The following is a 12,919-nucleotide window of genomic DNA, read 5'->3' as shown; positions in this document are numbered from 1 at the left end:
CAGCAATCTTTATAGTCCAACTCTCACACCCATACATGACCACTGGAAAAACCATAGCCTTGACTAGACAGACCTTTGTTGGCAAAGTAACGTCTCTGCTCTTCAATATGCTATCTAGGTTGGTCATAACTTTCCTTCCAAGGAGTAAGCGTCCTTTAATTTCATGGCTGCAGTCACTATCTGCAGTGATTTTGGAGCCCAAAAAGATAAAGTCTGACACTGTTTCCACTCTTTCCCCATCTATTTGCCATGAAGTGATGGGACCGGATGCCATGATCTTAGTTTTCTGAATGTTGAGCTTTAAGCCAACTTTTTCACTCTCTTCTTTCACTTTCATCAAGAGGCTCTTTAGTTCCTCCTCACTTTCTGCCATAAGGGTGGTGTCATCTGCATATCTGAGGTTATTGATATTTCTCCTGGCAATCTTGATTCTGGCTTGTGCTTCCATCACAACAAACTGTGGAAAGTTCTTAAAGATGGGAATACCAACCAGACTGCCTTACCTGTCTCCTGAGAAACTGGTATGGGGTCAAAATGCAACAGATCCTTATATGGAACAACTGACTGGCTCAAAATTGGGAAAGGAGTAGGTCGAGGCTATATATATCGTTTCCTTGTTTATATGCAGAATACATCACATGAAATGCTGGGCTGGATGAATCACAAGCTGGAATCAAGATTGCCAGAAGAAATATCAACAATTTCAGATACACAGATGACACCACCCTAATGGCAAAAACTGAAGAGGAACTAACAAGCCTCTTGAAGGTAAGGAGGACAGTGAAAAGGCTGGCTTAAAACTCAACATTCAAAAAACGAAGATCATGACATCTGGTCCCATCACTTCATGGCAAATAGATGGGGGAAAAGTGTAAACAGTGACATATTTTTTCTTGGGCTCAAAAATCACTGCGGACAGTGACTGCAGCCACAAAATTCAAAGATGCTTGTTCCCTGAAAGGAAAGCTATGACAAACCTAGATGGTGTATTAAAAAGCAGAGACATTACTTTGCTGACAAGGGTCCATATAGTCAAAGCTATGGTTTTTCCAGTAGTCATGTATGGATGTGAAGGTTGGACCCTAAAGAAGGCTTAGTGCTGAAGAACTGATGCTTTCAAATTGTGGTGCTGGAGAAGATTCTTGAGAGTCCCTTGGACAGCAAGGAGATCAAACCAGCCAATCCTAAAGGAAATCAACCCAGAATAATCACTGCAAGAATTAATGCTGAAGCTGAAGCTCCAATACTTTGGCCACCTGATGTGAAGAGCCGACTCACTGGGAAAGACCCTGATGCTGGGAAAGACTGAGGGCAGGAGGAGAAGGGGACAACAGTAGATGAGATGGTTGAATGGCATCACTGACTCAATGGACATGAGTTTGAGCAAACTCTGGGAGATAGTGAAGGACAGGGAAACCCAGCATGATACAGTCCATGGGATCACAAAGAGTGGGACAAGACTTAGTGATTTAACAAGAAATCCTAGTATGCCAGAATAATCCTGGTTTACTCCTATTATCCCAACCTCTCATCCATTAAGTCCACCTTTGGCTCTCTAAAGTTGCCTGGTTTAAAAACTGAAGAAACAGAAAATCTGAATATACCTGTAAAAAGTAAAGAGACTGAGTCGCTAATCAAAAAGCTCTAGAAAAGCCCAGGGCTTCACTGGTGAATTCTACCGAGTGTTGAAGTAAGAATTAATACCAATCCTTCAGGAGAGCCTCAAAAAAATAGAAGAAAGAAGACTTTCCAACTCATTCTGATGCCAGTACTTCTCTTATTGAAACCAAAGGTATCACAAGGGAAAAAAAACACACAAAAAAACTATAGACCAATATCCTTATGAATATGGTCATCAAAGTCCTCAACAAAATCAAAGCAAGCAACATATATAAAGAATTTTACACCACGAGTGAGATTTATCCCAGAAATGCAACAATGATTCAACATACCATCAAATATGGTCAAAGTAATATATCATATTAACAGAATACAGGAAATCTATCATATGATCCTCTCAGCAGAAAAAGCATTTAACAAAACCCAACACAATTTCATGATAAAATGATAAAGGGCATCTAGAAAAATCCCACAGGTAACATCATACTTGATGGTGAAATACTGAACACTTCCCATAAGATCAAGAATAAGACAACAATGACCACCCTTAACACTTCTATTCAATGTTTTACTAAATGTTCAAGCCAGGGCACTCAGGTAAGAAAAAGAGATTAAGTGAAAAGAAAAAGGAATAAAAGGCATTCAGACTAAAAAGGAAGAAGTTAAAACTATCCTTTATTTGTAGATAACATGATCTTATACATAAAACACAAAAAAACTAATAAACAAGTTCAGTAAGGTTGTAAGATATAAGAAACATATATAAAAATGAATTCTATATACTAGAATCCAAACTAAATCCAAAATGATACTAAAAAAATTACATATTACAATAACATCAAAGGAATAAAATGTTTATGAGTAAGTTTAGCCAAGGAGATGAAAGATGTGTAAACAAACTATAAAACACTGCTTTAGAAATATAAAAACATAATTCATGTGTAAGACTTAACGTTGTTAAGATGACAATACTTCCCAAACAGATATGCAGATTCAGTGTAATTCTCATCAAAACTCCCAACTGCCCTCTTTGCAGAAATAGACAAGCTGATCCAAAATATATATGGGAGGTATGAGTGACCCAGAACAGCCAAAACAATCTTAAAACAGAAGAATGAAATTGAAGGACTCGCATTTCCCAATTTTCAAACTTACTACAAAGTAATTAAGTTTGAAACTTACTTCACCACATGAAGGCAATGTGGTGCTGGTATAAGAAGCAACATATAGATGAATGTAACAGAACTCAGAACCCAGGAAAAAACCCAAATATCTATGCTCAACTGACTTTCAATAAGTGTGCCAAGACCATTCAATGGGGAAAAACCATCTTATCAACAAGTGGTTCTAGGATCACTGGATATCCACATGCATTCACATGTAAAGGAATGAAGTTTGACCCCCCCCACTTTAGAGCTTATACCAAAATTAACTCCAAATGGATAAAGAAGAAAATATGTATAAATGTTGGTGACTATGGACTAGGTAATAGTTTAACTCTTACAACTCAAAAAGAAGGAAATAACTGAATTTCAAGTGGATAAAAAATCTGAACAGACATTTATCCAAAGAAGATACACACACGATCAACAAGCACATGAACAGATGCTATCAGAGAAGAACTTTTCTATCAGAGAAGTGCAAATCAGTACTACAATGAGACCACTCTATACCAGCTGGTATGATCAGAATCACAAAGAAGGGGAGGGACTTGACTGGTGGTTCACTGGTTAAGATTCTGCCTTGCAATGCAGGGGATGCAGGTCCAGTCTCTGGTCAAGGAACTAGGATCTCACAAGTCATAGAGCAGCTCTGGAGCCCACATGCCATAAGTACAGAGTCCAAACATCACAGGACACAAATAAGACCCAAAACAGCCAAATAAATACATGTTTGGGGGGGGGGGGGTGGCGGGGATCTTTAAAAAAAAGAAGGGAGAATGTCATGTTGGTGAGGACATGTAGAAATTGGAACTCTTATACACTGCTGATAGGAAGGCAGAATGGTACAGTCACTACTGAAAACAATTTCGCAGTTCTTCAAAAATTTCTACATAAAGTTACCTTATAATCCAGTAGTTCCACTCCTAGATGCGTATCCAAAAGAATTTAAGAGTTATGTTGAGTGCAAAAACTTGTGTGCAAATGTTCACAGCAGTGTTATTTATAACAGCCAAAAATGAATAAACCTAAATGTGTATCAGTGAACGAATAAAAATGTGGTATATCCATTCAGTGGAATATTATTCGGCTGTTAAGAATCAAGTACTGATATATGCTACAATATGAATAAACCTTGAAAACATTATGCCAAGTGCATTTTCAGACTCAAAAGGCCACAAATTACATGATTCCATTTCTATGAAAGTCTCAAAATGGGCAAATTCACACAAACAGAAAGATTAGCATTTGCCAGGAGCTGTGGGGAGGAGGAATGGGGAGCAACTGGTAACAGTGAACCTCTGGCTATAAATGACACTCTCAGGCATAATTTGAATGGGGTCTGAAGATTAGATAGTGGTAATGTCACAATAACTTCCTGATTTTGATGACTATATTGAGTTGTGCAGGAGAACATGCTTCTCTGTAGGAAATTCAAGGGAAATGGGACATCATACTTGCAACTCTCAAATGATTCCTGAAAAATAATTACTCATATTATTCTTGCAACTTTTCTGTAAATGCACTACTGTTTCAACTAAAATGAGTTAGTGCAACCAAAAGTAAGTAACTTAAAAAACAGCAAACTCATCTGATTACATAGGAAGAAAAGTGAACTATGACCTCATCAATTTACTTTGACTATCTCCTTAATGAATGCATAATTACAATCATACATATCTTGGGCTGATCTAAAATGATCCATAAACTAAATTTTAACACATTAATTTTACAAATATGGACATGCCACATATCCAAGGTTAAACTGTAGCATGTAATTCCTTGGCTCTTTTTCACCCTCATTCCCTTTAGATTTTATAGTTATGTCAACAAAGTAAGTATGATAAATAGTTATGGAAACCACGGGTTAACTTAGTTTACACAGATGATCCTCACCAAAAAAGCCACATGATCTACCAAGTTCTCTATCTTCACTGATAAACTGAATTGTTTGTCAAGTATAAATTTTGTTTACTTCTGGGGTTAAATCTGGCCACACTAAAAACAACTGACAATCATCTATCTCTATGTTTACTTATGTCCTAAGACCGTTACGGAATCAAGTGAGTCAACACTTTAAGAGTATTTGAAGTGTTGTCTAGAGTTGATTTTTAATAGCTTTCATTTCCCAATTATTGTTCTTACAGTTTAATTTACAGAGTTTTTGGCAAGAGTAGAGACTGGAAAATGTAATGCTATTTAAATTTAATCTTAATGCCTAGATTTCTGCACATTAGGAGGCATAAACTAAAACTAAAAAGAGTAGGGATTACAAGTTCTAATGCTGGCTTTACCAGACATTTGTTATAACCATGTGAATCAAATGAGAGGAAAAACTACAGGATCTAGTAATTCAGTAAGTACTGATATTAGAAAAGAACAAATAATGCAATTCAGGAACAGCTGCATGTCTGTTTCTTCTCATAATTACTTAAATATGTTAAGAAACGGAAAGAAAGTACCTAAAACCTAATATTGACTCCTCAAAAAAACAGGAAGCTGCACAAACTATCTATCTCCAAAATCATTTGTTGTTTCATCTGAATGTAAGACTTAAACTCTCTGGAGATGAGAGTTTAATGATATTAAACTCAATAGTCAACCAAGCCTGTATCAAACTAAGTAGCAGATTAGAATTAAATTCAATAAACAGTCTAGTTTATTACTTAATACATACTGGATAGCAGAGGTAACTAAGATTCATTTCCTACCCTTAGTGGATTTCGTCTAATAGAACAGAAATAAGATTAATAAGAAATAAGAGAAATGCCTCTTATACAACATCCATCCAGAGATCAGAACTCAAACTAGAGAAAATAGCTTTTCAAATTTTTTCATGTTTATGTGTGAACATAAACCCAGAATTCCTTAAAAATAGAAAAATTCAGTTATTTTATATGTTTCCCTGGTGGCTCAAGTGGTAGAATCCACCTGCAATTTAGGAGACCCAGGTTCAGTCCCTAGGTTGGGAAGATCTCTTGGAGAAGGGAATGGCTACCCACTCTGGTATTCTTACCTGGAGAATTCTATAGAGAGAGAAGCCTAGTGGGCTTTATTATAAGTTATTTTATAAATCCTTTTAATTTTTACATCATTCATGTCAATTAGCACACTTAAAAATCACCATTTTTAATGAGCTGCAGATATTCCATTGTAAAGATGTATCAAAATTTACCTAACCAATTCTCTGTAAATAAATGCTCATGCTTTTTTTAAATTGCAGGGGAAATCAGAGAAAACAAGTGAAGCTGACATTATTAATAGCTGTACATTTACTGAAGATGCTCTATAAAGCCAGTCTAGGAGTTCACCTCCAAGAAATGTGGGTTTTGTTAAGTATCTAATAGAGGTATTCCAGTTAATTTATCAATCACACCATATCACCCTCACACACATACACACACACACAGACCCACTTGAAAGGAACTTGAGATTCTTATAGAATATATATTGCTCCTGTGGTTCTAAACACTGCAGTTATTGTGTCACTAAACACAGAAACACCATCACAGATGTCCAGAAAACAAGGCTCAATGTCCTGATATCCCTCTTCTGCCCCCCCACCCCTGCAAATGCCCTACTCTAGACCCTAGTATCACTTTTATCCCCAAAATGTTTGCACTGACTCTGACTTTCATCTCTGTCCACTCCAAACAATGCTACAAAATATTCCTATGTAAAACTTTGTAAAGCAAAATATAACCTCCCTGACTGAAAAACCCCTAATCCCAGTTATTAGAGAATACTGCCAATTTATTATTAACACTTCTGCAGCTCAGTGTGGATGATGCAGCCACTGATTCATCTTCCAATCTTAATCACTACTTTTTTTCAAATACTGGACAAATTCTTTGAAAAGCCCCCAACTTCCTATTATATACACTGTTCTCTCACCTGAAATGCACATCAAAGAGCATCTATTTATAGACAGAGAATCACAGAGCTGGAAGGGATATTAGGAATATTTTAGTTCAATATTCACCTTAATTGCAAACAAGGAACTTCTATCATTCACCCAAGAGCCCAAGAAACTCCCGTGCCCTCACACAGTGTTCACTCTAGTCTGCTCAAGACCAATCCAGTGGTTGAGATTTCCAAGCCTCATTTGCAGAGATCATGCTCTGGGAATATGGCTTAGGGTTAGACCTTTTTTTAAAAAAATAATAAATAAGCACTTCGGGTTATTCCAAGAAAATTACAGGAAAAAAGAAGACATTTAAGTATATGCAACCTTCTAGCACCGAGAACATCATCTGACATTTTCCATTTCTGTCCCCATTTTAGAACCTCCAAAAACCAGATACTCACCGCTACTTGTGCCGAATCCATAAATCTCAGTCCAAAATAGTCGCTTTCAATAAGGTCCAAGTGGTACATAATCTGATCAAATAGCTCTTGTCCTTTGGCTTTTTTCTGAAATGGCAAGAAAATAAATCAGTGAGTGGCTTAAAAGATCAACAAGCCTGCATTGAAGATAGTTTTAATTACACAAGAGCTCTTAAAAGAAATATTAACTGCAACACCAAAAGCATAACCATGTAGCAGGTAATGGGGAAGACACTATGGTTTTCCAGTAAGCCCTTTAAGACCAGAAAAGAGTTTGTGATCTATTATTTGCTTTCCTGGACAGTGCTACTGCCTATCAACCAATAAGTATTACTTTCTACACCTAACACTTAACGTAAGGAGAAACTCTTGCTTTATCTTTTCAATTTTTAGGGTCCCTATTTTAAAGGAGCTTTATAATGTAGCTGGAAAGAGAAAACAAGAAAACTTAGAACACTTAAGCACCAACCATGTGAAACTAACTATTTGCCAAAGAGAAGAGTCACTGAAACTAGAATCGTCAGTGAAGACATGAAGATCAGCCTTAAACTGGACTTGAATGTAGTGGGAAATAACAAAAGCAGAAATGGAAAGTGGGAGGGAACGCAGACAGCAGTAAACTACTGAGATCAACAAGACGTCACCAAACTGGAGGGAGTCAAGGTGATAAAGAAACTTGCATGGAAAAAGCAGGTTGTAAAGTATGATCTCAGGACCTCTGAGGGATAACCACACAAAAGATCCACATGGTCCCAGGATTCTCCTCATGTACCCTCAATCAGAACATATTGCAAAAAGTGTATTATAACAGCAGGTAAGTGACCTAAGTACAGTCTATTAAATCAGGCATTAAAGAAATTTGCAAACACTCTTCTCACTAAATTTCTATGCTGTTCAGTAAGACTCTTCATAAAAATGCTACTTCTGTTAACCTACAAAAGGTATATATTGCTATTTTTAAATTAATCAGTAAAGTTTTTATTTTTGGCTGTACCATGTGGCATGTGGGATCATAGTTCCCCGAGCAGGGATGGAACCTGTGCCCCCTACGTTGGAAGCATGGAGACTTAACCACTGGACCAGCAGATCAGTCCACAATTTTTCAGCTGTAATTTCTAATTGGTGACTATCCACAAATATAACCTACATATCCTCAATCTTTATATATGTCCTATCCATGTCCCTCTCTTATATAGCTTTAAATTATTTAAGACTATTTCCTATTAAAAAAAAATGTAGCTGGCTTTTTTATTGAATCATCAGTTTCTGCTTTTTAATTGATGACTTGATGACTTACAATTTGTCCACTGCTTTTCCTGCACTTCCTATTGCAACATCTCCTTTCTATTTGATAAACTGCCATCCCTTCATCAAGACAGAACACCATGCTCAATTTTCTGGAATTGAGCTGCAGGACTTGCTTGTATTTTTTTGAGATTCTTTGCCAGTTGCTTCGTTTTCTATTATTTTCTCCCATTCTGAAGGCTGTCTTTTCACCTTGCTTATAGTTCCCTTTATTGAAAGCTTTTTAGTTGGGTCCCATTTGTTTATTTTTGCTTTTATTTCCATTCCTCTGGGAGGTAGGTCATAGAGGATCCTGCTATGATTTATGTCAGAGAGTGTTTCGCCTATGTTTTCCTCCAGGAGTTTTATAGTTTCTGGTCTTACATTTAGATCTTTAATCCACTTTGAGTTTATTTTTGTGCATGGTGTTAGAAAGTGTTCTAGTTTCATTCTTCTACAAGTGGTTGACCAGTTTTCCCAGCACCACTTGTTAAAGAGATTATCTTTTCTCCACTGTATATTCTTGCCTCCTTTGTCAAAGATAAGGTATCCATAAGTGCGTGGATTCATCTCTGGGCTTTCTATTTTGATCCATTGATCTATGTTTCTGTCTTTGTGCCAGTACCATAGTGTCTTGATGACTGTAGCTTTGTAGTAGAGGTTGAAGTCAGGCTGGTTGATTCCTCCAGTTCCATTCTTCTTTCTCAAGATTGCTTTGGCTATTCGAGGTTTTTTGTATTTCCATACAAATTGTGAAATTTATTCTAGGTCTGTGAAAAACACCATTGGTAGCTTGATAGGGATTGGACTGAATCTACAGATTACTTTGGGTACTATACTCATTTTCATTATATTGATTCTTCCAATCCATGGACATGGTATATTTCTCCATCTATTTGTGTCCTCTTTGATTTCTTTCATCAGTATTTTATAGTTTTCTATATATAGGTCTTTTGTTTCTTTAGGTAGATATATTCCTAAGTATTTTATTCTTTTCGTTGCAATGGTGAATGGAATTACTTCCTTAATTTCTCTTTGTTTTCTCACTGTTAGTGTATAGGAATGCAAGGGCTTTCTGTGTGTTAATTTTATATCCTGCAACTTTACTATATTCATTGACTAGCTCTAGTAATTTTCTGGTGGAGTCTTTAGGGTTTTCTATGTAGAGGATCATGTCATCTGCAAACAGTAAGAGTTTTACTATTTCTTTTCCAATCTGGATTTCTTTTCTTTCTTTTTCTTCTCTGACTGCTGTGGCTAAAACTTCCAAAACTATGTTGAATAGTAGTGGTGAGACTGGGCACCCTTGTCTTGCTCCTGACTTTAGGGGAAATGCTTTCAATTTTTCACCATTGAGGATAATGTTTGCTGTGGGTTTATCATATATGGCTTTTATTATGTTGAGGTATGTTCCTTCTATGCCTGCTTTCTGTAGAGTTTTTAATCATAAATGGATGTTGAATTTTGTCAAAGGCTTTCTCTGCATCTATTGAGATAATCATATAGTTTTTATCTTTCAATTTGTTAAATAATACTTGTTATTTTATGCACTTTCTTTTTCTGTGTGGGTAATAGCCAACACAATGGATGTAAAACGGTATCTCACATGATTAATTTTTTTTGGGGGGGAAGGGGACTGTGCTGGGTCTTGTTCCTGTGCTCAGACTTTCTCTAGGTGCACTATGTGGGCTTGTCACTACAGTGGCTTCTCTTGTTGTGGAGCACGAGCTCTAGGGTGCAAACATGGCCTCAGGGCATTGGCTCAGTATCTGTGGTGCAGAGGCTTAGCTGTCCCATGGCATGTGGGATCTTTCTGGATCAGGGATCGAACCTGTCCCCTGCATTGCCAGCCAGATTCTTAACCATTAGACCACCAGGAAAGTCTCTCTGTTGTGATTTTGATTTACATTTCCCTAATGCCTAGTCATGTTAAGCATGCTTCATGTGCTTACTGGACATCTGCATATCTTCTTTGGAGAAATATTTCTTCCAGTCTTTTGCCCATTTTTTATTTGACTTGCTTTTTGCTGCTGAGTTGTATTTATCTATTCTATATATTCATCTTTGTGTATTAGATACACAATTTGCAAATCTTTTCTGCAATTCTGAGTTGTCTTCTTACTCACTTGATAGTGAATGTCCTTTAAAGTAAGCTACTTTTATTTTTTATGTTGCTGTTCTTTAGCTAAGTCACATCCCACACTTTGCAACCTCATGGACTGCAGCACGTAAGGCTTCCCTGTCCTTCACCATCTTCCAGAGTTTGCTCAAAATCATGTCCACTGAGTCAGTGATGCCATCTAACCATCACATCCTCTGTTGCCACCTTCTCCTTCTGCCCTCAACCTTTCCCAGCACCAGGGTCTTTTCCAATGAGTCAGCTCTTTGAATCAGGTGGCCAAACTACTGGAGTTTCAGCATTAGTCCTCCCAATGAATATTCAGGACTGATTTCCTTTAGGATTGACTGGTTTGATCTCCTTGCTGACCAAGGGACTCTCAAGAGTTTTATCCAGCAGCACAGTTCAAAACCATCAATTTTTCAGTACTCCACCTTCTTAATGGTCCAACTGTCACATCTGTGCATAACTACTGGAAAAACTACAGCTCTGACTATAACTTCATGGGCAAAATGATGTTTCTGCTTTTTAATACACTGTCTAGGTTTGTGACAGCTTTCCTTCCAAGAAGTAAGCATCTTTTAATTTTGTGGCTGCAGTCACTGTCGGTAGTAATTCTTGAGCCCAATAAAATAAAGTCTCGCGCTGTTTTCACTTTTTCCCCTTCTATTTGCCACGAAGTGATAAGACCAGATGCCATGACCTTCATTTTTTAAATGCTGAGTTTTAAGCCTACCTTTTCACTCTCTTCTTTCACCTTCATCAAGAGGCTCTTTAGTTCCTCTTCACTTTCTGCCATTAAAGTGGTATTTTCTGCATATCTTCAGTTCAGTCAGTTGCTCAGTCGTGTCCGACACTTTGTGACCCCATGGACTGCAGCACGCCAGGCCCTCCCTGTCCATCACCAACTCCCAGAGTTTACTCAAACTCATGTCCACTGAGTTGGTGATGCCATCCAACCATTTCATCCTCTGTCATCCCCTTCTCCCGCCTTCAATCTTTCCCAGCATCAGGGTGTTTTTTCTAGTGAGTCAGCTTTTTGCATCAGGTGGCCAAAGTATTGGAGTTTCAGCTTCAACATCAGTCCTTCCAATAAATATTCAGGACTGATTTCCTTTAGGATGGACTTATTGGATCTCCTTGCAGTCCAAGGGACTCTCAAGAGTCTTCTCCAACACCACAGTTCAAGAGCATCAAGGCTTCAGTGCTCAGCTTTCTTTATAGTCCAACTCTCACATCCATACATGACTACTGGAAAAACCATAGCTTTGACTAGATGGACCTTTGCTGGCAAAGTAAAGGCTCTGCTTTTTAATATGTTGTCTAGGTTGATCAGAGCTTTTCTTCCAAGGAGCATGTGTCTTTTAATTTCACGGCTGCAGTCACCATCTGCAGTGATCTTCAAGCCCCCCAAAATAAAGTCTGTCACTGTTTCCATTGTTTCCCCATCTATTTGCCATGAAGTGATGGGACTGGATGCCATGATCTTAGTTTTCTGAATGTTGAATTTTAAGCCAATTTCTTCACTCTGTTCTTTCACTTTCATCAAGGAGCTCTTTAGTTCCTCTTTGCTTTCTTCCGTAAGTGTGGTGTCACCTGCATATCTTAGGTTGTTGATATTTCTCCCAGCAATCTTGATTCCAGCTAGTGAGTCAACCAGCCTGGCATTTCTCATGATGTACTTTGTATATACGTTAAATAAGCAAGGTGACAATATACAGCCTTGATGTACTCCTTTCCCAATTCTGAACCAGTCTGATATTCTATACCCAATTCTAACTGCTGCTTCTTGTCCTGGATACAGGTTTCTCAGGATGAAGTCTAACTTATTTATATTCTCTTCTGCGGCCTGTATTTTATCGTCATTTCAAAAAACCATTGTCAGATCTAATGTCATGGAGATTTTCCCCCATGTTTCCTTCTGAGAGTTTTACAGTTTTAACCCTCACACCTGAAAGTCATTCTGGGTCTACACCTATTCTGATTTCTGTGGATTTCTTCATCACACCCAAGCAATTAACTCCGTTCTCTAAGAAGACTGAATGGATGTCAGTTCAATTCAGTTCAGTTCAGTCGCTCAGTCATGTCCAACTCTTTGCGACCCCATGAATCACAGCACGCCAGGCCTCCCTGTCCATCACAATCTCCCGGAGTTCACTCAAACTCATGTCCATCGAGTTGGTGATGCCATCCAGCCATCTCATCCTCTGTCATCCCCTTTTCCTCCTGCCTTCAATGCCTCCTAGCATCAGAGTCTTTTCCAATGAGTCAACTGGGCATGAAGTGGCCAAAGTACTGAAGTTTCAGCTTTAGCATCATTCCTTCCAAAGAACACCCAGGGCTGATCTCCTTCAGAATAGACTGGTTGGATCTCCTTGCAGTCCAAGGGACTCTCAAGAGTCTTCTCCAA

The 12,919-nt window shown here is 37.9% G+C and overlaps 1 protein-coding gene across 4 annotated transcripts in view; it reads right to left on the bottom strand.

Moving 5' to 3' along the window:
- Positions 1-12,919, bottom strand: part of EPB41L5 (erythrocyte membrane protein band 4.1 like 5) — a 164,441-nt gene that overhangs the window by 125,087 nt on the left and 26,435 nt on the right. For all 4 annotated transcript variants that reach the window (XM_010860803.1, XM_010860804.1, XM_010860805.1 and 1 more), the window contains one exon: positions 7,089-7,193. In XM_010860803.1, the coding sequence (XP_010859105.1) occupies positions 7,089-7,193 (105 nt within the window). The remainder of the gene's footprint in view (positions 1-7,088; positions 7,194-12,919) is intronic.

This window comes from Bison bison, unplaced genomic scaffold (genome assembly GCF_000754665.1).
Source record: "Bison bison bison isolate TAMUID 2011002044 unplaced genomic scaffold, Bison_UMD1.0 scf7180017864471, whole genome shotgun sequence".
In the NCBI taxonomy this organism is placed as follows: Eukaryota; Metazoa; Chordata; class Mammalia; order Artiodactyla; family Bovidae; genus Bison; species Bison bison.
The sequence above is the reverse complement of the archived record's forward strand: the minus strand, read 5'-3'. Positions and strand labels throughout refer to the sequence as shown.